Source organism: Mus caroli, chromosome 12, assembly GCF_900094665.2.
Source record: "Mus caroli chromosome 12, CAROLI_EIJ_v1.1, whole genome shotgun sequence".
Taxonomy (NCBI): domain Eukaryota; kingdom Metazoa; phylum Chordata; class Mammalia; order Rodentia; family Muridae; genus Mus; species Mus caroli.
The window spans coordinates 29,762,026-29,783,299 of NC_034581.1; the positions used below are offsets into that span (position 1 = coordinate 29,762,026).

A 21,274-nucleotide genomic window follows, 5' to 3' on the forward strand; every position below is an offset into this window, starting at 1 on the left:
TCTTCTTCTTCTTCTTCTTCTTCTTCTTCTTCTTCTTCTTCTTCTTCTTCTTCTTCTTCTTCTTCTTCTTTTGGTATGAATATATCAAAATATATTCTTTCTTTCTTTCATTTATTTATTCACTTTACATCCCAATTTCACCTCCTCCCAGTACCCCCTCACACAGGTCCCCCTCCCCTTCTCCTCTGAGAAGAGGAAACTCCACCCCAAGTATCACCTTCTCTCCCTCACACATGAAGTCACTGCAGAAGTAGCCGCATCCTCTCCCACTGAGGCCAGACAAGGCTGCCCAGTTAGGGGAACAAGATCCACAGCATAGCAAACACTTGTAATCACTGAGGCCGCCCTCCAGCCTTTTATTTATTGGAGGTGGGGGTCTCAGCAGCTGTGGTAGCACACACCTTTAATCCCAGAACACAGGAGGCAGAGGGATGAGGGTGAGTTTGACGCCAGCCTGGTCTTCATAGTGAGTTCTAGATTAGCCAGGGCTACGTAGAGAGAGCCCTGGTTTCAAAAAGCCAAAATGTATTTTTTTAAGAAAAAAAAAAAAAAGGGGTGTGTGTGTCTATTTTAGTCACTTCATTCTATTGCTATGAAGAGATACCATGTCCAAGGCAACTCATAAAAGAAAGCATTTAGTTTGGGGCTCATTTACAGTTCCAGATTTTTGTCCATTGTCATCATGTCATTGAGCATGGTGGCATGTAAGTGTGGGGCTGGAGAAGTAGATGAGAGCTATATCCTTGTCAGCAGGCCAAGAGAGATTCTGGGCTTGGCATGAGCTTTTGAAACCTCAGAGCCCACTCCCAGTGACAGACTTCTGACAACAAGGCCACACCTACTCCAACAAGGCCATACCTCCTTATCCTTCTAATTCTTTCAAATAGTGCCACTGCGTGATGACTAAGCATTCACACACATGAACCTGTGGGAGCCATTCTTATTCAAACCACTACAGGGTCTCACTATAGGCCTTAAACTCAAAATCCTCCTGCTTATGCCTTCTGGGTAGCTGGGATTATGAGCCTGTGCCAACATGCCTGGTTTATCTCATTCGTTTTATCCAGTTGTTTATTTTATAAGACATTAATTTCTCTGAAGTGATACCACTCTGTTTTGGGAATTGTTTGTGCTGGAGACCAAACCCAGGGCCTTTCACATGCCAAGCAAGTGTCTGTGGTACCACCGAGCCTCATGTCAAACAGTGTAATAACATTCTTGTGGACTTGAAGATGGGTCTTTAGCGTTTCTGCTTTCCCTCGTGGTTCTTGCTCATTCCAGGTTTTTCCCATTCATGTGTCAGTGTCTTTTGGGGTCAGCTTCATGTTGGGGTTGCTGTAGAAATGCCAGGTAATGGCTGACCGTGAATAGCTGGAAGATAGGTCCCAGCAAGTTGGCTGGAAGCCTCCATGTGGAGACCCAAAAGAGGATCTGGTTATAAGGCCCGAAGTCTGGAAGATTCCTTGCAGGTGGTCAGTTTCTTCCTAAACGAATGCTGCTTGATCTCACAGGAGGCTTAGGTACTGGGGATTCCTCCTTAGAGACAATCCCCGGGTCCTGTTTGCAACCTGTGCAACATCTACTCCCTGACCTGCTCGGAAGCCTGTGTCTATACCTCTCCAGTTCATTTTCTCTGACAAGAAAACCTGTGTTTCTCCCTAGAAGATTGACTGAGATGGGGACAGTGTCCTGTCAGGCGTGGTGTTATTTGGTGGTGTGAGATGGTAGAGATGTGGAGGTGACCTGTATGGAGGCCAGCTGTTGTTCAGCTATGCATAGTTCTCATCTCTAACTAACTAGTTGTCTTCCTCTCTCTCTCTCCCTCCTTCCTTTTTTCCTTCTGTCTTTCTTGTAGCCCAGGCTAGCCTTGCCCTTCTGATCCTCCTGCTCATCCATAGTTTGCAGCCCTCAGTAGGTCATGCACCAGGCTTCCTAGACGTTTCAGAGCAAGTCAGCTCCTTTCCCACTAGTCAGCATTTCCCCTGGCACATTGTCTTCTAAAGCTATGCGGAAATCTGTTCATGCGTGTGTCCGTTCAGGTTCCTCGGGTGCAAATAGCAGAACCCAGAACTATTGACATGAGGAGTCTTAGCAAATGTGACAAGGAGGTGAGGGGAGCTAGTCCCCAGAGATCAGGCATTGCTCTGCTGCCACCCCCTCCCGTGTGTGTGTGTGTGTGTGTGTGTGTGTGTGTGTGCATGTGTGTTGGGGATATGTGAATCCTATGTAGAAGTCAGGGGACAATCCTATTGAATCTATTCTCTTTCAACCTTTATATGACTTATGACTTCTGGATGTTGAACCCAGGTCAGCACAGCAAGTGCTTTCGAACACTGTGCATCTCAGTGGCCCTCTTTGCATTTTGTTTGAAATTTTTACCCTCTTTGTAGTCCCTAGAACTTCATCCTCTGAGTCCAATAGCAAGATGGCCACAGACATCTCAGTGTGTCCAGTCCTGCCGTCCAGATGAAGTCGAGGCCACTCTCCATGTGCGTTCTTCACCGGTTCTCTTAAACATCCTTTATATTTTAAAGCAGTTTTAGGCTGATAGGAAAATTCCATTGAAATGACAGATATTTCCTATATTCACCCTGCTCAGCCCATCACACATGTGGCAGAAATCTCCTGTGTTCCCCCTGCCCTGCCATGTGTGCGTGTGCCAATCGTTCTAAGCCAATCATTAATAAACACAATTAAAAAGAGCACACATGGGTACAGGGTAGCTATCATCATTTTTCTGTTGCATCCTGTTCTTTGACTCTCTTCCCCTTTAAAAAAAAAACAAAAAACAAAAAACCTCTTAAGTATCTTTGTTGAGGAACTTGGGGAAGGAGGTTAATGGTTGAGCGTGATTCCTTTATCTCATTTCATGCGCAGTCTTTACAGGTTGGTATTTACTGCAGAATTATCCACTATAGCACAGACATAAACACAAGCTCAGTGTCTGCTTCTAGGTGAATACATAAAGAAATTTGGGGCCAGGTATATCTGCATACCTACAGTTCCAGCACTTGAAAGGCTGAGGCAGGAAGCTTTTGACTTCAAGGATAGCTTAGGCTACATAGTGAAGAGCAAAGTCCATTGTTGGGGGTGGGAGGCTGACAGTACCTGCCTGTCATCCCAGCACTTAGAATAGAAGGTATTGAAGGTAGAGGCAGGAAAAATAGGTGTTCGGAGTCACCCTCAGCTACATAGTGAGTTTGAAGCCATCCTGATCTACATGTGATTCTGTCTTTAAAAAACAAACAAACAAAAACCCCAAAAAACAATACAAAACAAAAAACAAAAACAAAAGAAAGTTTGTTACATGTAACATAATGGAACATTATTCAGCCACAAAAGATGGTAGTCTAGCTCTTTTCAGCAACATGAATAAAATTTGAGAGGGTTCTGTTAACCAAAACAAGTCCAAAAAACACTCTCTGTTTCCACTTTTATGTTGACTCTTTTACAAAGTTGAACTCAGAAATAGTAGGCAGAAGCTAGACATAGTAGCCTGGGCCTGTAATTCCAGTAGCAGGAGAGTGAGGCGGGAGTATTGTGAGACCAGGCTGAGCTACATAGCAAGACCCTATGGTAAGCTCCCCACCTTCCATAAATAAGTAGAAAGGAAGGGAGGGAGAGGGAAAGGAAGCCACGGGAAGGGAGAAAGAGACTAGAGTACTGTGACCAACGGAGAGGTGGAGGAATGACAGGAGCCAGGACAGGTCTAGGTCCAGGTCCAGAGTGAGTTATGGGGGCACAATGCCCAATGGCAACTCTAATTGATAAGACTGTGTTACAGATCTAATGGTCACTGTAAACCCCCACCCCAAAAAAAGAGGGCACTGTGCTCAAGAGTGAGTTCAAGGCCAGCCTGAGTAACTTGATAAGACTCTGTCCCAAAATAAAACTGGAAAAGAGTTCCAGGTAGTGGTGGAACACTCCTCTAGCTGGCATAAAGCCCCAAGTTCAACTCCTCGTAGGTGGTAGAAATATAACTCTAAGAAATGATGGATATGTTAATTCTTTAACTAACTTGATTGACTAACAAGATGTACATAGATTAGCCACATGTGGTGGCCCAGGCCTGGCCTCTTGTCACTTGGGAGGTAGCACAAGAACATTCGTGGTCATTCTCCATGACACAGCAAATTCAAGGCCAGCCTGGGCTACATGAGACCCATTACTGTAATGTATATCTGTAAAACAGGGAAAAAAGTAAAACCAAGAAAAACAGAACTTCTTCAGTCTCTTTCTTAGGCATATGGATACTGCTAGCTCTCTTTTTGTTTCTGTTTTCAGTGTTTGTTATGAAAATTCCCCTACATGCTGGAAAGCAGTGATATATTGATGGCCTAATTTTAACAGTTGTTATATTAGTGTGTTACAATTTTATTTGTAGTGTATTCTTGTTAGTGTCCTCTGACTTATATAGACCCTGACTTTTCACTTGTAAAGACTTCTTGCAAAAGTGAAAATAGCTGCTTGTTGTGGCACTTGCCACTTGGGACTTGCTGAAGAGGCATAGGCAAGTAAGACCATGAGTTCAAGCCCAGCCTATGTTCCATGTTTTGCATTTTGCTGGGCTAGGTGGTGCATGTCTTTTAATCCAGGCACTCTGCAGCATAGGCAGGCAGATCTCTGTGTGTTTGAAGTCAGCTTGGTTTACATAGAGAATTCTAGACCAACCAGGACTAGAGACCCTGTCTCATAAAACAAAACAAAACAAAGAAAAAGGGATTTTCCTGTATGACCAAGATGTAATTAACAAAATCCAGGTTACCTTTATCCTGCAGGACCAGGATGGTTTGCCATGATGGCTAAACTACTTACCCAAGAGCCATTTAGAAAAGTTAGAAACAAATGCTTAGGGTTGGGTTCACGTCTAATTCCTAGCACTCACACAGCAGCGAGCTTATAGCCATCTGTAAGATCAGGATCCAGTTTTTTTTCTTTTTTGGCCCCTCAGACACCCAGGCATACAAGTGATGATATACATACAGACAAGATTCCCAACACATAAAATAATAATGTAATAGAAATCGGTTTCAGTGGTTGGGAAGAGAGTGACTGGATTGGCAGAGTGCTTACCTAACGTGTTCAAAGCCCCCGACTTTCACCCCCAGCACTGCATCCACTGGGCATGGTGTCGCACACCTACGACCCCAGATACTCAGGAGGTAAAGGCAAGAGACTCAGAAGTCCAAGGTCATCCTTGTCTACTTAGGGAGTTCAAGACCTGAGATACATGAGACCCCGTCTCAAATCCTTTTACTTTTTTTTTTTTTTTTAATTCATGCATGCACACTAAGGAAGTCTGAAAGGACATAAACTAAACTGTTGGTAACACTTGATCTTGGGTGAGTGTTTGTAGATGAACTCCCAGAAGACAGTCACTCGACTCTGCGTAAGTTCACATGTCACAATCCCCCTGCTCACACTAGGGGTTCCTTCTTGGGCTTGCCTTGTACTCCAGAGGCAGCAAGCCAGAGAACACTGTACTACAAACAGTAGTGGGTCCCTGAGGAGAGCTGTCACCCCTGCAGTTTAATGTTTCCCTTTAGATCGGTGCCATTGGCTCGCCCTCCCTGACATCGTGGCAGGACTGCTTTTTGGCGGCATGAAATGGGTGGATCTGATTTCCTGAAGACAACTTGTTCTCTGTGTTCTCCCCGTCTCACCCTTAGACCATCGTCTGCAAACAGCATAAGCAGCAGTACGTCTTCAAACCACAGCGGCTACACTCCAGAGCCCCCTCTGCCCCCAGCTGGAGGCGACCTTGCCAGCCGGCTGTCCAGTGATGAAGGGGAGATGGACGGAGCCGACGAGTCCGAGAAGTTAGACTGTCAGTTCTCCACACACCACCCCAGACCTCTTGCGGTAGGTCTCCTTTGTCCCTCCTATGCTGTGTCCCCTGTTGCTTTGAAGGCCCCTTGGTGATGGCAACAGAGGCCTGTATTCCTAAGGAAAGGGCTCGAGAGTATAGCCTCATCTGAAGGCTTTCCCAAAGGTGAAATGGCATAAGAGATGTCCTTGAACATCATGGAATAAAATGAAGGGGCTCCCAACTGGCTATATATAGTCCCTTAAGAATGCTTGAGAAATGGTGTCTATATACGTGCTCTTAGGAACCAACTTTCTGACTTTGCACATCTGAAAACAGAGCCTCTATGCCTGACTGTTGTTAGTATGACCATGTGGCAGCAGAGCCAGCGGTAGGGATGGTGTTTCACATCACCATGATTGTTCGTCAGTGAGAGCAGTTTGAGGGAATGACTTTAACAGTTGAGATGGTCATTGACATCATAAGGGGAAATGAAGGCATCAGTTGGAGGCCTGTTCACATTTGCCTCATAGTCCTCTGAGAGAGGAAGTGGCTGATGTGACAGTTACAGAGCCCAGTGCTGTGTCCCTGGTTAGATGGCCCTCATGGTGGTTTGTTCTGGTGCCAGCCTGAGCCTTCAGGATTAGCTCTGACTGACTCTAGATCTCAGAAGCTTTGCAAATGAACTCAGTAGGGCTGGAAGTCAAGGTTGGTCCTTCCCCCTCCACCCGTGTGCCACTTCCCATTTCTGGAGATGATGGTGACCCGTGACTCACCTCTAACCTGTGACTCTGCCAGTGCTGAAGTAGTGAGGGACCAGCTGCAGTGATTTTGTCTGCAGTTGTAGAAAACCCAGTGCCTCCATACTCACACAGGAACATTTCATTATCTTACATGGCAAGAAACCTAGAGGCAGGTGCACCTGCAGCCGTGGTCCAGTCTCTACTACATCCGCACACATCTTTGCTGTTCACATTTTAATACATTGACCACAGCTCCTGGGTCACATTGGCACCTGGTTCCTTTCTAAACAGGGAAGAAGGGGGACACACAAAAAGAGGGTCTTCCAAGATGATTTTCTTCATTTACTAAGAGCTTCCCATGAAACCCCAGCAGATGTCTCTGCTGTATGTAGTACAGCGCTGCTGTGACATGTCTACCGCTACACTGGCAGGTGGCAGAAAGAAAAAGGAGTGAGTGTGGTGACTCAGCTGTGCCTCATTCCAAGGTCTTCTCTGTAACTGCTGCACACACAATATCAAGATAAAAGTGTGGCTGTGTTAATAAAGAGAAGCCAGGGCCAAGTAAGGCAGGACACTGCAGAGGACAGCCAGTGGCAGCAGGGTCTGTCATAGTGAGCATCTGCAGCTCTGCCCAAGGCACACAGTGCCAGCTTCCCTGGCTATCTGGCCTCAAACCCCAGTGGTATTAGATATGCTGGTAGCCAAAACCAAAGGGGCCTCCAGCTCCCAAGGCTGAAAGAGATACTGGTCTCTCCCAAAAGGCCAGCATCTGGAGAGCATCAAGAAGTCTGTCCACAGGGCACGCTCCTATAGGAGATTAGCCACATTCACAGGGCATTATAGACCCTTAACGTTTTGCAGAACAAAATGGAAAAATCATGAGTTTGTTTCTTTGCTTTGTCCTTTTTTTCTTATGATCAACTGACACATTAAATCATACACAAATCATACACACACACACACACACATAGCAGTTGGGATGATAAAGGCAGTGATAGTGACACCAGGATCAGCTCCCACAGAGAGGTGGAGACCGACTTCCGTGCTGAAGTTACATGTATGTTTTTCTCCTTGGTCAGTGAGAACGCGCTGTAGTAATTTGTGGTATCAGATTTTGTGGGTAGCAGGGTTTTAACAAAGAACAAAGGGAAGACCCTGCAGGTCCTCCTGCAAATGGTTCCAAAGGCTCCTCCAGGATGCCTTTGCAGAATGGGTGCCAATCCAGCACTGAGCCTGGGCTTGCTGCCAGGGAGCTGCTGGAAGCTCGGGGATGGGAAAAGTGCCATTTGAATTATAGAGTCATTTGCAGGCTTTCCTGAGCTCTAGACCCACCAAGTGTCACCTTCTCGGAGGTTGCTTCTTACAGTTTCTGTCTGCTGGCCTCCAGTTGCCCCACATGACAACCAGTGTTTATTAAATGCCTGAATGTTTCAGCCCTAAATTTTAAATTCAGTGGTTTATTTTAAATATTTCTGTGGAACTTTTTAATTCACTTTTTAAAAAAAAATGTGGTGTGTCTTTTTGTTTGTTTTTGTTTTTCTAAAGATGTTCTCACTATGTGGCTTTGAACTCATAATTCTCCTGCCTCAGCTCCCTAATCCTAAGCCCCCTTTTAAAGTTCTTTATCTCTATGATTCTTATACTGAGGAGGAAGAGAACGAAGTCCCCACACTTTAAACATTGATAGCCATCACATTGTGTATATATAATGAGTCTAAGTGGTTTCTGTTGTGGATTGCCCTGGTGCTGTTTGTATTTTGATGCTGATTCTGCTTTCTGAAGAGGGGCTCTCCCTCTGAAAAAGTTGTGGGTCATGTACTCAGGTGATTCCATGTGAGCCTTCTCCCAGTGTTACCTGGTGAAATAAAGGCTAGAGCCTGTGATTACGCCGTGGAAAGGAAAGGTGGGGCTGGAAGTTTTAGAGGAGAGAAGAGAAGGAGGAAGAACAGACAGGCAACAGATTTCAGACCATGTATAGTAGATGTGTCATCAGTATTCACAGTGGGAGAAGCAGTCAGATGAGGCCATTAGCAATGAGAATTATAAATCGGGCGTCTGTCTTAGTTAGGGTTTTACTGCTGTGAACAGACACCATGACCAAGGCAACTGTTATAAGGACAACATTTAATTGGGGCTGGCTTACAGGTTCAGAGGTTCAGTCCATTATCATCAAGGTGGGAGCATGGCAGCTTCCAGGCAGGCATGGTGCAGGAGGAGCTGAGAGTTCTACAATTTCATCTATAGGCTGCTAGGAGAAGACTGGCTCCCAGGCAGCTAGGAGAAGGATCTTAAAGCCCATGCCCACAGTGACACACAAGGCCACACCTCCTAATGGTGCCATGCCCTGGGTCAAACATATACAAACCATCAAAGAATACAATCATAGTTGCTAAAGAGGAAAACAGCAGGCAGAGAGGATAAGGTGAGAGCTCAGAGTTGTGATGTATTCCTGGGCATCTTATGAGAGCAGATGTGGCAGAGGCAGATAGATCTTTATGAGTTCAAGGCCAGTTTGGTCATCATAGTGAGTTCCAGGACAACCAGAGCTCATAGTGTGACCCTGTCTCTGGAAAACAAAACAAAACAAAACAAGACAAGACAAAACAAAACAAAACAAAACACAGTCAATCAAACAAACAAAAAAAGTGTTTTAGGGGTTGGAGAGATGCCAGCAATTAAGAACACTGGCTGTTCTCCCAGAGGACCCAAATTCAATTCCCAACACCTACATGGCAGCTCCCAACTGTCTGTAACTGCAGTTTGAGGGATCTCATGCTCTCACACAGATACATATCTTTAAAAAGGAAAAGGCACGCAGATGCCATTGGGACTGGAGTGGACCAGCAGTTCACCTGGAGGAAGTTCTATGGCATCAAGGTGGGGAGAACCAGCCTTTTCACCCCTAAATGGAAGCAGGGAAGCCCAAGTTCCAAGAGATAATGGGAGGCGTGATGAACAGGTGGAGCTGCAAAGATCCCTGGGTGCCGTTGCTCTCTTATTTTCTATCCTAAACCATTGGCTCCATCCCGGAGGTAAAGAGGGTGGCCCTCCATGCCACAGAAAACTGAATGGCACAATCACCAGCTTAAATGTGAGCTTCTGCTGGGACCCCAGAACTCAAACTACAACATCACAGAAATATTTTTGGCCTCGGTACCAGTTGCTTCTTTTCTTTTGAGTAAAATGGTACCCCTGTGTGTTTTTATGCAAATGTTATTTTTCTCTGTGTAGCTTATTAACCTGTAATCAAAATTAAAATGTTTTCCCCCCTCATAGTTCTGCTCATTTGGGAGTCGCCTCATGGGACGAGGATACTATGTGTTTGATAGAAGGTGGGATCGATTTCGCTTCGCACTGAACTCCATGGTAGAAAAACACTTGAATTCGCAGATGTGGAAGTAAGTGAGCGACGGTTTCTTTGCGATCTAAGAGGAGAGCTGCCTCATTATTGCCTAAACCTTGTAGACAAGCCCCAGCCCTTGGCTTGCCATAGACCAAAATGAGCCCGAAGTCAGGGTTCCTGGTTGACTCTGAAATGTCAGCTCTGATTAATAGCATTTTGGAAACACCTATAATGGGGCTGTTTGCTTTGTTTTCTTGGGAGATGGTTGTTGTGTTGGTAATCTTCTAAACCAAATGAGAAGAATCTTAAGGTAAAATCGGGTTTATTCTGTAGGATTATAGGGCTTTTTTTTTAATCACTATTGTCTAAAGCTGTTAAGAATGTGCTTCTGTTTGTGATGTTAATGGTTCAGGGACAATGATAAAAACTTTCATAATGATTACTCACAAATTTCTAGCTAGTTGCTGTCCTTGTTAAAATCTATGTACAGTTGTCAGTAGGGCAGATTCTGAGCAACGTTGCGAAGCTGGTTGAGTTTGTCTTTGGCCCTCCCCATCTCCCTAGGGCCCTCTCCTCACCTCTCCTTCTCTCTCTCCTCTAAAGTCCAGCTTAGGATCCATTGTTTATTCTCCCACATTTCCCAATGCACTGACATTTTATAGAGGATGTATGGAAAGGGGAGAAACCCAGGATGCTCTTGGGGAGGAATAGAAGGCCTGGATCCTCTCAATTGTGACACATTTCGCCAACCTCTGAATGTCCCCCCACCCCCATGCCTCCTAAGGGACCTGGAGTGTGTGTACTCCAGTAAAAGGATGGGTTACGTCAGTCTGGGTCTCAATAACAGTTCAGACCCTCAGCCTGCCCAGTGAGGCCCAGGAGAGGCTGCAGGGCATCCTGAGAAACAGGAAACAGAACCTACAGCCTTCCCCTCTCCCCAGGCAGCTGTCATCTTAGCCCCTTTGCACACATAGACCTGGGTCTCCATTGTTTCTGTTAAGCACTCACAGGGGACTCAGGACAGATGCTGGTATATTAACTAGGAAAGGGTCCTCCTGTGTGAGTGCCTGCCCTGCTGGTCTCCAAGGCGTCATTAATTTCTGTTTGTATTGCATTTAGAATCTTAGGAAGCTCTGCTTGGGGATTACATAGTTCTTGGTTATTTGGTGGCTTAAGCCTCTGCCTTAACTTCCAAACATGGCAGCCAACCCTGGTGGTTCTCCCCGCTCTCTGATCGCCTGTGTTATAGAAGTGTTCGTCCCTGACACGTGGAAGGAATGTGTTGATCTGTATTTCATTCGCTGGTGCTCTGTCAGCTCAAGCTCCATATTCCTTTCCTCCTCAGGCACAGAAGCCCGAGCCACAGGGCGTCAGGTCCCTCCCCTCTGTTCAGGACTTGCCTAACCAATCTGCTGTCACTGAGCAACATTGGGGCTGCCTGGGTGTCAACTCTGGAGAGCGTAGCACCCCGCTGCCCTCTCAACCTCGCTGCCCAGACTTCAGGCCCTGAAGGGCCCGAACCTGGAGGGATGGCAGCCGATGGGGGCGTGGAAGACATTAGGAAGAAAAGGAACGGCCAAGACTCTTTTTTCTTTAACAAGCATTTAACTCTGCATCAGGAGACGCCAACACAGTATTCTCTTTCAGCCAGGTCAGCATCTGGATCCCCACGCCAGCTGGCATGGGAGGATGGGAGCTGTCAGGAATTTGATCACATCTCTGGGCTTTTATATGGGACTTCCTGTAGGCCATGTGCAAAACCTAAGCCAGGCAGCCCAGCAAAGGTGAAAACCGCTGTCATTGGGCACTGAGGAAACATCGAAACTGTTTAGCATGGGGGAAAGGCTTGCAGGGACAGCTCTTTCTCCCACTTCTCCTATACCACTGAGGGTTAAAGACGAGAGGAAAGATAGGTCTAGAAGGTATACCAGAAGTAGCAGCCATTCCCATCTTGGGCAGGGGCCAAGTAAGACTTAGGGCTTCAATTTTGCCTGTCTGCACAATTTGAAGTATTTATACCATTTAATGAGAAAAATATAAACCGGGACAGTAAGCTGTATCTCACTCAAGATCCCCAACTGACGCCCCCATCCCCTTAAGTAAATTAACTGCCTGGTCCTTGTAAATTACCCCTATTACAAGACATGGTCAGACCTCTACCACTGTGACTATTTAGATGATAAGAACATGAGTCAGGGGCCGGAGGCACCTGCCGTGCCACCATCGGGTAAGAATGACAGCAAGAGTTGCTAGTGCCTTCCAGAATGTACCCTTGCCCTGTCAGGAGAGCCGTACGCAGGGCCAGATAGTTCTAAGGATGTGTGCAGACCTCCATGGTTTGCCCCCGTGGGAACCCCTGCCCAGCATGCTCAGTCCCTGACGATACAGTTGTGTTGCTGCTGAGATCACCTGCTTTCCCATCCACTTCTCCATTCATCCATCTCTTCATGCACTCATTCATCCATGGCCAAAAGTATCCATGCAGCATCTTGTTTATAGGGCCGACAGGAGCTTTGATGTACCATGGGCTTGAGAGGAAGGAGATTCTCAGATGCCATCGTGGCTGCCGTGGGGTTGGCAACGATCTTCTCTTGTATTTGATCTCCTTGGTCTGGCAGAGGAGAAGGGGTAGCACAAGCCCCGCCCTTCCCTGTGCCTCTAGCTTGCCTCCTGCTGCTGCATCCGAGAAGGGGGATGAGCAGAGAGAGAACAAAACATAAGAACAATCTTGAAAGCATTCTCTTGCTCCTAAGGTCACTTCTTAATTATAAAATTGGGAGCAGGATGTGAGCCCAGGACTGCTGTACCAGACCCCGGGTTCCCATCCTCCTGCCATTCCAGGTCCCAAGGGTAATAGCAGCTTGGGTCTAAGCTGTAAGTTGGAAATGGGAGTCATTTCCAACCCAAGTCAAAAGGGTCTCATGGTTAGGTGTTTTCACATGCCTATAATCCCACACTCAGAAGGCTGAGGCAGGAAGACCACAAGTTCAAGACCAGCTGGGGCAATGTGGTGAGGCTCTGTCTAAAAGAACAAGTGTGCAAAAGTCTAAGGAGCCTTACCTGATGTTGGTAATCTCCAAGGACTTTCCCCTCAGGCAGCGCCACCCTGACCCTGATGCCAGTTTTAAGAAAGCCGAACAAGAAAACAGTGGCTTTCCTTTCTCTCCCCTGGTCCCATGCTGTTGTTCTGCTCATATCTTGTCCCTCATTGTTCCCTCCAGATACACAAGCATGCAGAGTGCTCACCTTTTCCCAGTCCAGGAGCAGAGAGACTTGCAGAAGGGCAGCCTTATGCCAACCTCCCCCTGAAATAGATTGAGGAAGAGAAGGGGGAAAAAATACAAGTTGCCCTAGGTCTGGGCAACTTGATAGTTTCATTATCCAAGCTCCTAACTTCCCATGGATACCACAATCCAGTCGCCAAGAGCTAAAATGGAAGCACCTCTCTCTGGAGTAGCCAGGGACATTGGGTACCAATGACCAGGGGATGCTGACAAGTGGGGAAAAGGCCTTTTCCAAAATGGGTCCAGCAAAAGCAGTGTGGAGGAAATGGGAATGAAAGAGGTCGAAGTAGGCAGAAGGGTGTGTCCAGGTGGTCCAGGCCTTTTCTCCTCATCAACTTTTATCGCTGCCAAAGGCATGTGAGGCGGGGAAGGGGGGGGGGGGAAATCTCAGGTTAGTTCTAGTCTTGACAGCATATGCCTTCTACTCATGAACTCAAACGAGCCAGTCTCCGGTAGCTAAGTGTGGAGAACAGACTCTAAAAGTGTTCAGATAGATGCTGACGTTCGTAGGGAAGGGCCATCCTTCAGTTCATCATCCTTCAAGGCTTCATTTTCCATAGTCTGGTCCTGCTGGGTGTCCTCTGTAGCCCTGCCGATCAAAGCTCACCCGGCCTCCCAGGCGATGCCAACCCGACGTCTCACTGTTTCTCTCTGGCTCTTCTCTCGTGTTTAGGAAGATCCCTCCTGCGGCAGATAGCCCCATGCCCTCGCCAGCAGCCCACATCACCACCCCCGTTCCAGCATCCGTTTTGCAGCCTTTCAGCAACCCCAGTGCTGTGTATCTTCCTTCAGCTCCCATCAGCTCGAGACTCACCTCTTCTTACATAATGACATCAGCCATGCTCTCAGACGCAGCTTTTGTGGCATCGCCGGACCCACGCGTCCTCATGTCCCACACCACAGCTTTCCCCCATGTGGCTGCAACCCTCAGCATCATGGACTCAACCTTCAAGGCCCCATCCGCCGTGTCCCCGATACCAGCTGTCATTCCTTCCCCATCCCACAAGCCATCCAAAACCAAAACCAGCAAATCCTCAAAAGTGAAAGACCTGTCCGCTCGTAGCGACGAATCTCCAAGTAACAAAAAGAGGAAGCCGCAGTCCTCCACTTCCGCCTCCTCCTTATCCTTGCAGGCTCCCCTCTCGTCTCCATTGTCAGGGCCCCACAAAAAGAACTGCATTCTGAATGCCAGTTCTGCTTTGAACTCCTATCAGGCAGCCCCTCCCTATAACAGTCTGTCTGTGCACAACTCAAATAACGGGGTGAGCCCACTCAGTGCCAAGCTGGAGCCCTCAGGACGGACCTCACTGCCCAGCGGCCCCATGGACATAGTGAGACAGGTGGGCGCCGTGGGTGGCAGCAGTGGCTCCTGTCCCCTCTCCGTGCCCTCCCTTGCACTCCATGCAGGGGACCTCTCTCTGGCCTCACACAACGCTGTGTCTTCTCTGCCCCTCTCCTTTGACAAATCAGAAGGAAAAAAACGTAAGAATTCGAGTCCTAGTAGCAAAGCCTGTAAGATCACTAAAATGCCTGGTATGAATAGCGTTCACAAAAAGAACCCACCCAGCCTTCTTGCACCGGTGCCCGATCCCGTTAACAGCACCTCCTCTCGGCAGGTAAGGGAGCTCCTGGCACTGCCTTCACTGGCTCTGGGGGGCAGGGGGAGCTGGGCAGCACCCTTGCTTGGCCAGGTGGCTCAGACAGGTAACACACACACGGCTCCTTTTCCCGGGTTCCCCATAGGCTCCGAGAGTTCTTGGTAGGACTTTGCTAGTCCCTATGCTGAGCACTTTACAGTAATCATTTCCTTTAGTCCTCACAACAAACCCAGCACGGGGTAAAAAAAAAAAAAAAAAAAAAAATGGCCATCACTTAACAGCTGGGTAAACCAAGGCACATAGACTCTCTGAGTTCCCCCATTCCTTTCGTCTGTTTCCTATCTTGAGGTTTTATATGAGGCCTACTTCATTAAAGAGTTGTGTTGCTAAGCAGTTTGATCTGATCTGTTGGAATCCCCTCAGGGTGAGCCTGAACCCCAGGCTGGTGAAGTGATGCCAGGTACCACTTGGAGTGGCAGCCTGAGCATCCAGCTCCTGGGTGATTGTCCCCCACCTCGTCAAGCTGCCCTCTTTTCCTCTTATATGATGATACAGCTTGTCCCGTCCTAAAGCAAAACTTGCACCCAGTGGCAAAGGAGCATCCACCCAGTGCCAGGTCACCCACAGAAGGGCGAACTGTAGGGAAACTGGGAGGTGTGAACGGCCCAAGAATAGCTGTCTCTTTCCTTGGACTTTGATCCAGTTCCCAATCCAGGCTATCTCCTCGGACTGGGAGAGCTACTGATGACAGCTGTCTACAACTCTAGGCCTACCAGATGGGGGCTCAGTGCTGGAGGTGAGGGCCCTAGTTTTCCTCAGCCTGCTCTGAGCAGGCTTTGAGAGCTGCTCTTGTGGAAGCAAGGGTAGCCCAGGCTTACCACCATGGAGCTAACACCAGACCCTAAGGCCAGCCCATTTAGGGATAGGGACTTTGGAGATGGTTATTAAAAGATGGTTTAATGAAGAAGTTCTCAACCTTCCTAATACTGTGACCTTTTAATACAGTTCCTCATGTTGTGGTGACCCCCAAACATAAAATCACTTTACGTTGCTACTTCGCAACTGGAATTTTGCTACATGAATCATAATGTAAACGTCAGATATACAGGATATCTGATATGCATCTCCCGTGAAAGGGTTGTTTCCCAAGGGGCCGTGCGCCCCGAACGCTAAGAAACACTGCTTTAATGTCCTGTGTCAGCATATATGGCACTTAGCAAAACCCCAAGAAGAGCACCTCCCGAGGGGTATTCACAAGCACCCACATGAGCAAGGACCAGGCAGCTTTGCAGTCTTGGCCAAGGTGAGACCCTGGTCCTCCAAAGTCATATACAGCCAGCACCCTCCAGATCCTACCCAAAGTCTGGCCAGTAGCCTCTGTAGACTCAGATGGAGGCACACACAGCTTCTTATACTGGAATGTGTACCCACCATACACCTCGAGATCTCAGGTGAAAGGCAGCTTGAAGGTGAGCAGGCAGGGAGTAAGATCGAGTCGGCTGTATTTCCAACGGGTTGCTAGGCAGGGCCACTCCACAGGCCTGTGGGCCTCCCCTGCTGCTGTGGCAAAGTCAGATTGCCTTCCTCACTTTAGATCAAGTTCTAGCAGTGGCCTGCATGTAACTGATGGCCCCTGGCCCCAAACACTCCAGTCCAGGAACTCAATACCTAACCTGTTCTTAGCCCATTTTACACATGACCCAAACAAGGCATAGGAAGGTTACTGGTTCCCAGAATCACACTGCAAGTGAATAATGAGGCTGGGACTTCAACCCAGGCTCTTGGCCCTGTCAAGTCTGCAGTGCCTGTGGATGGAGTACTGGCCTGTTGGCTCCCAGATTGTCTGAAATGCTTAGTCAGGGTGATGAGTCAGCAAAACTAACAGGAGAAAGAGCATTAAAAACCTCCCCAGAGAATGTGCATCAGGAGAGCCTTGACAACTGCCTGCAGGTCAGGCAGCATCCAACCCCCAACATGGTGATAGATCAATACTTGTCACCAGGCCTCTGAGAAACAGCTTTGGCTAGACTCACCACTAAACATTTTCAAGTATTAGGAAAGGAAAAGGCCTTTGGCATCTGTTGTCACTTCTGTTAGAAGGCAGAAAAGAAAGCTCAAGAAGTCTACAATGAGAGCCAGGTATCTCTGGTCCACGTGTAATCAGTCCCAGCACTGAGACATTGGAGGTAGGAGAATCAGGAGTTCAAGGTCAACCTCAGCTACCTAGTGAATTTCAGGCCAGCCAGGAGTTCCTTAAGATCTTGTCTCTATCGCTTCTTGGCCTTTTTGGCTAAGATCAAGTGAAGATCTTGTCTCTAAAACAAAATCCAAAATGAAGCTGTGTACCTTGCAGACAAGTTGCAGTTTCTTCTTATTGTATCTGGGAAATAAAAAGCCAAAAATTCCCACTAAGGTATTTAATTGGACACAGAGCAGGACTATGAACGACAGGTATGTGCCTATGTGCAAAGTTGAGGGGTGGGGATAGTGGAGGAGCTGTTTTGAAGTTGGGGGCAAGAACTGCCTTTGCAGAAGAGCTGGGATCATGGGACTGTCGTCAACTCCCCTCAGAGCCCACCCAACCAGGAGCCAAGGACAATTGTACAGAGAGGCTACATATGTCCCCAGGCTTGCCATCCATCCCCGCTTCCCCTGCCCTGCATGCAACGGCAGCCCAGCAAGATCACTGGTTTCGGGATGAATGCGAGGCTGAATGGGGGAGCTCCTAAGCAGACAGACCTGGTTCTTTCTCTGTAGCACACCCAAGGAACCAGGGTTAGAAACTGAGTGGGCTTGCACTGTGGTCAGAGTGCCTGAGCTTGTGGGCCCTTGCAGTGGGGAGTGGCGTCCTCTGCTCTCCCTCCTACAGTGTGAACATCTGAAGAGGGAAGTTAAGAGCTCCCATCACTGTTTTATCTCTGGGAGGGGCATGTTCAAAGCCCCCATAAGCTGTTGTCCCTTCTCCTGCCATGTCAGTTAGAAGTCTCCATTCTGAGGAACTGGGGGATTAAGGCATGTGGTTCTGGTCTATTCTTGTGCCCTGGCAACATATGAAGTCAGAGGGCCCCTCCCAAGTTGCCTCCGTGTCTGAATGGGGGTTCCTGGTGTCTTTCAGGTTGGAAAAAATAGCAGCCTAGCTTTGTCACAATCCAGTCCTTCAAGTATATCCAGCCCAGGACACAGCCGACAGGTAAGTTTCCAGGGTTGGAGGAAACCTCTCAAAGCTAACATCAAGCCAGTAAGGATGTGCACTGGAGTCAGACCCTAGTTCACCTCTCACCTATTGCTGAGAGGATAACCTGGCTTCCAAACATAGAGAGAGCTTCTAGTTGGGTCCTTGAACAGTTTGAATCTCTTACATTGAATCTATGCTTCCATTTCTTCCTCTATTAAGTAAGTGGGGATCAGGGTGGTCCCTAAGGTCCTATGACCTATGTGAGAATTAAATTAGCTTATGCATGTAAAGTCTCTGAAAACAAACACATACTAAAGTCAACTGTTAGCTACAATGATTGTTATTACCAGCTCCGTGGTGTCTGCAGATTTATTCTCTAGGTGTCTGGTTTTGGATTGTTAGCCAGCACATTGATACTACCTCCTAAAGGCATCATGAACGTGAAACAAGATGCAGAAGGGCATTGCTCATGGGTACATGTCAGCCTCTATGTTCTCCAAGACCCCTGGAGAACTGTACCTCCCATTCAGTGTGTGCTTTCAGAGTGGGGTCACTCAGCGGTTTTGATAAACTTGAGGGATAGGAGTAATATGGGGGGGGGGGAGCTCAGAGTTTGGTGACTTTGTCCAAAAGGAGTATGTGTGCAAGGTCCAGAAAGACAGTTAGTTATGCCTCGTAGGTGGAGTAGAAAATACAAACAGCAAGTTGGTGTGTTGCCTCAGACATACAGTCTTCGTTCTAGGTTTGAAAACACTGAATAGCAGCATGCTGGTATTTTTGCCCTTTGGGGATTTTCCCATAAATCTTGGGTCAGAGTTTGAGCAAAGATGAAGGGTGAAGCTTTTTTGCCATTCCCCCAGAGGTTGGAGGGCCCTTAGGGTCCTGAGTCACTTTGTGTGACTAAGCAGCTGCGGCCAGGTACTTTGCTAGTCCAGGAGAGAGGTATGCGTCCACCTGTCACCTCTGCTGTGTCACCTCTGCTGATGTTCTAGAGGTGAACGCCTGGAGAACAAGACGCCTTTATCCTTGCAAGCACCGCTTGTACCCACTGCTCCAGACAGGGGCTCTCATGCTAGTGACAGTTGACTGTATGTCATGACAGCAGCTACTACTTACTTGAGAGCTTCTGTCTGCGGGCCCTGTGCTTGCCCTTCTCAGACATCACAGTCTGTAGAGCTTTGTGGCAACTCTATGAGGAACAGCTGATAAGTGAAGAGAGACACTCTGAGAACATTAGTTACATGCACCCCAAAATCTCCAAAGCCTCTCTGTGTAACCAAGGGCTATGTGCTTCCATCAGGTAACTCACGATGTCATTTATGTCATGTAGAAAAAAACCCAAGCCCATTAAAAATGAAGATACAAAAAGAACATGCAGATATCTCAGCCCTCTGTCCAGGAGAGGTCCCATGATTCCCCACTGCACTGTCCCCTTGTTCCCTCCAGCCTTGGAGCTATGGTGACTAACGCATGGACTCCCTAGAGTATCACCTTGGTTTCAAACTATGACTGCCCTTAGCCAGGTACGGGTAGTGGGGAAGAAGGGCTCCCTCCTGGATTCTCACGGGTCATCCTGGAATGAGACAACTTTTTCTTTTCTTTCCTAGAAGAACACAAGCAGAATGGGAAGGTTAAGGACTCTTCCCTAACAAGATGGTGAAGCCACTTCAAGCCAGTCTGCTTGTCACCCTCTCCAGGAGACTAAGTCTGGAGACGGGAGGGTGGTGCTGGCCTGTGGAGGAGAGTGTTTCATGGATACTGCCTGTGGCTCTGGCCCTCCTCCTTCCTCTTCCTCTTTCTTCTTCTTCTTCTTCTTCTTCTTCTTCTTCTTCTTCTTCTTCTTCTTCTTCTTCTTCTTCTTCTTCTTCTTCNCTCCTTCCTCTTCCTCTTTCTTCTTCTTCTTCTTCTTCTTCTTCTTCTTCTTCTTCTTCTTCTTCTTCTTCTTCTTCTTCTTCTTCTTCTTCTTTCTTCTTTCTTCTTCTTCTCTTTCTTCTTCTTCTTCTGACATGATTTTTAGTTAAAAAAAAAAGGCAAAAGAACCTGAATTTAAGATTTACAGAAAACAGTGTTTTCTCTGTTTTTTATATTATTATTAATTATTATTTGTCATGTCTTATATATTCTTCCACATTTGGGGTTACTCCCCTTGCTCCTGATGCTGCTAATGCACCGCCATTTTGCTCCAGCCCCGAGAACAGAGGTTGCAAACTGACGGTTCTGGTTCCGGGTTCCGGTTCCGGGTTGGCACCCGGTGGACGCTCTTGAATTTTAGCACTTGCAGAGCTCATTCTCTCCCGAGTCCTTTCCGACCCTGCCCTTCCATTCCACTGGTCAATCATTGTGCCCCGATGGCCACAAGAAGTTGTTGGCTCCCACCAGCAGCCCTGGACCACAAGTTGGAGGAAGGGCTTGCTGGGGAGGAGCCGATGCTTGGAGTTGCATCCCGCGGGAGGGGGGTGTACGGGGGTGGGGGGATGCCGAGGGACAGGGCTTCAACTGGTTTCTGCAGTTCTCCCTGTTCTGAGCCAAACAAATCCCAGCTGCTAAAGTGATGTCACGGCCAAGGCCCAGTTGTGCAGTTCAGAACAGCCACCTTGTCAGGTACAAGGACAGAGAGACCTGACTTGAGAAGAAGGAAAGATGTTGGGAACCCGATGACTGTGATGGTCAGAGCCTGTTTGGAATATACTCTGAAAAATCTTTTTCAGGGCACAGCGCACAATTTCTTTTAAATCTGGGTCAGTTGAAAGCCAATAGGAACCAGGGAAGCCGCTCCGTGAGGCGGGGCAGTGACCATAGCTCCTGTAAAGGTTCTGGGGCCAGGAAGGGTCCCCCAGAGGAAAGTCTGCATGGATGGTTTTGTGCCAAACCCCTTGTGGGAATAAGAAGTTAGCATTGGTAGCACAGCCACACCTTAGATGTGCTTGCAGTCCATCTTCAGATGCCCTGACTCAGACAGGCCAGAGCACTGGTAAGAACAAGCATAGAGAGGAAGAGTGGGCAGGGAGGCACTGGGACGCCACAGCTATCAGGCTGTTGACACTGGAGTTTTGAAAGAAACATCAGTACCATTAAGTTCTAATGGGGAATCAGGATCTGCCAGACATTGGCGCCATCTTGAAATCAAAAGTGAATGCTGGTTTTGCATCTGGGCACGCCCCGCCTTCCCTCCCCAAAGTTCTCCTTCCCATCCCTTTTCTCCCAACCCAAAGATCAGACTACTGTTTCACCATAGGATTGGAATCTGCAAGAACGGGAGGCAAAGGGAGTGATTTCCCTCGATGGAATTGCACTGACGGTGTTTCTTACAGGATTCCTAAACTTT

At 47.7% G+C, this 21,274-nt stretch overlaps 1 protein-coding gene across 13 annotated transcripts in view; it reads left to right on the forward strand.

Annotated features, from left to right (window-relative positions):
- The window catches only part of Atxn7l1 (ataxin 7 like 1), a 218,800-nt gene extending 199,020 nt beyond the window's left edge, over positions 1-19,780 (forward strand). For 6 of the 13 annotated variants that reach the window (XM_021178811.2, XM_021178817.2, XM_021178818.1 and 3 more), the window contains 4 exons: positions 5,670-5,862; positions 9,826-9,947; positions 11,238-11,543; positions 13,850-15,167. In XM_021178811.2, the coding sequence (XP_021034470.1) occupies positions 5,670-5,862; positions 9,826-9,947; positions 11,238-11,543; positions 13,850-14,939 (1,711 nt within the window). In that variant the 3' untranslated portion in view covers positions 14,940-15,167. Of the gene's footprint in view, positions 1-5,669; positions 5,863-9,825; positions 9,948-11,237; positions 11,544-13,849; positions 15,168-17,889; positions 17,965-19,556 lie in introns of those variants that run through there. The other 7 variants (XM_021178812.2, XM_029484852.1, XM_021178814.2 and 4 more) reach the window with 7 other exon arrangements.
- Positions 19,781-21,274: the final 1,494 nt, after the last annotated feature.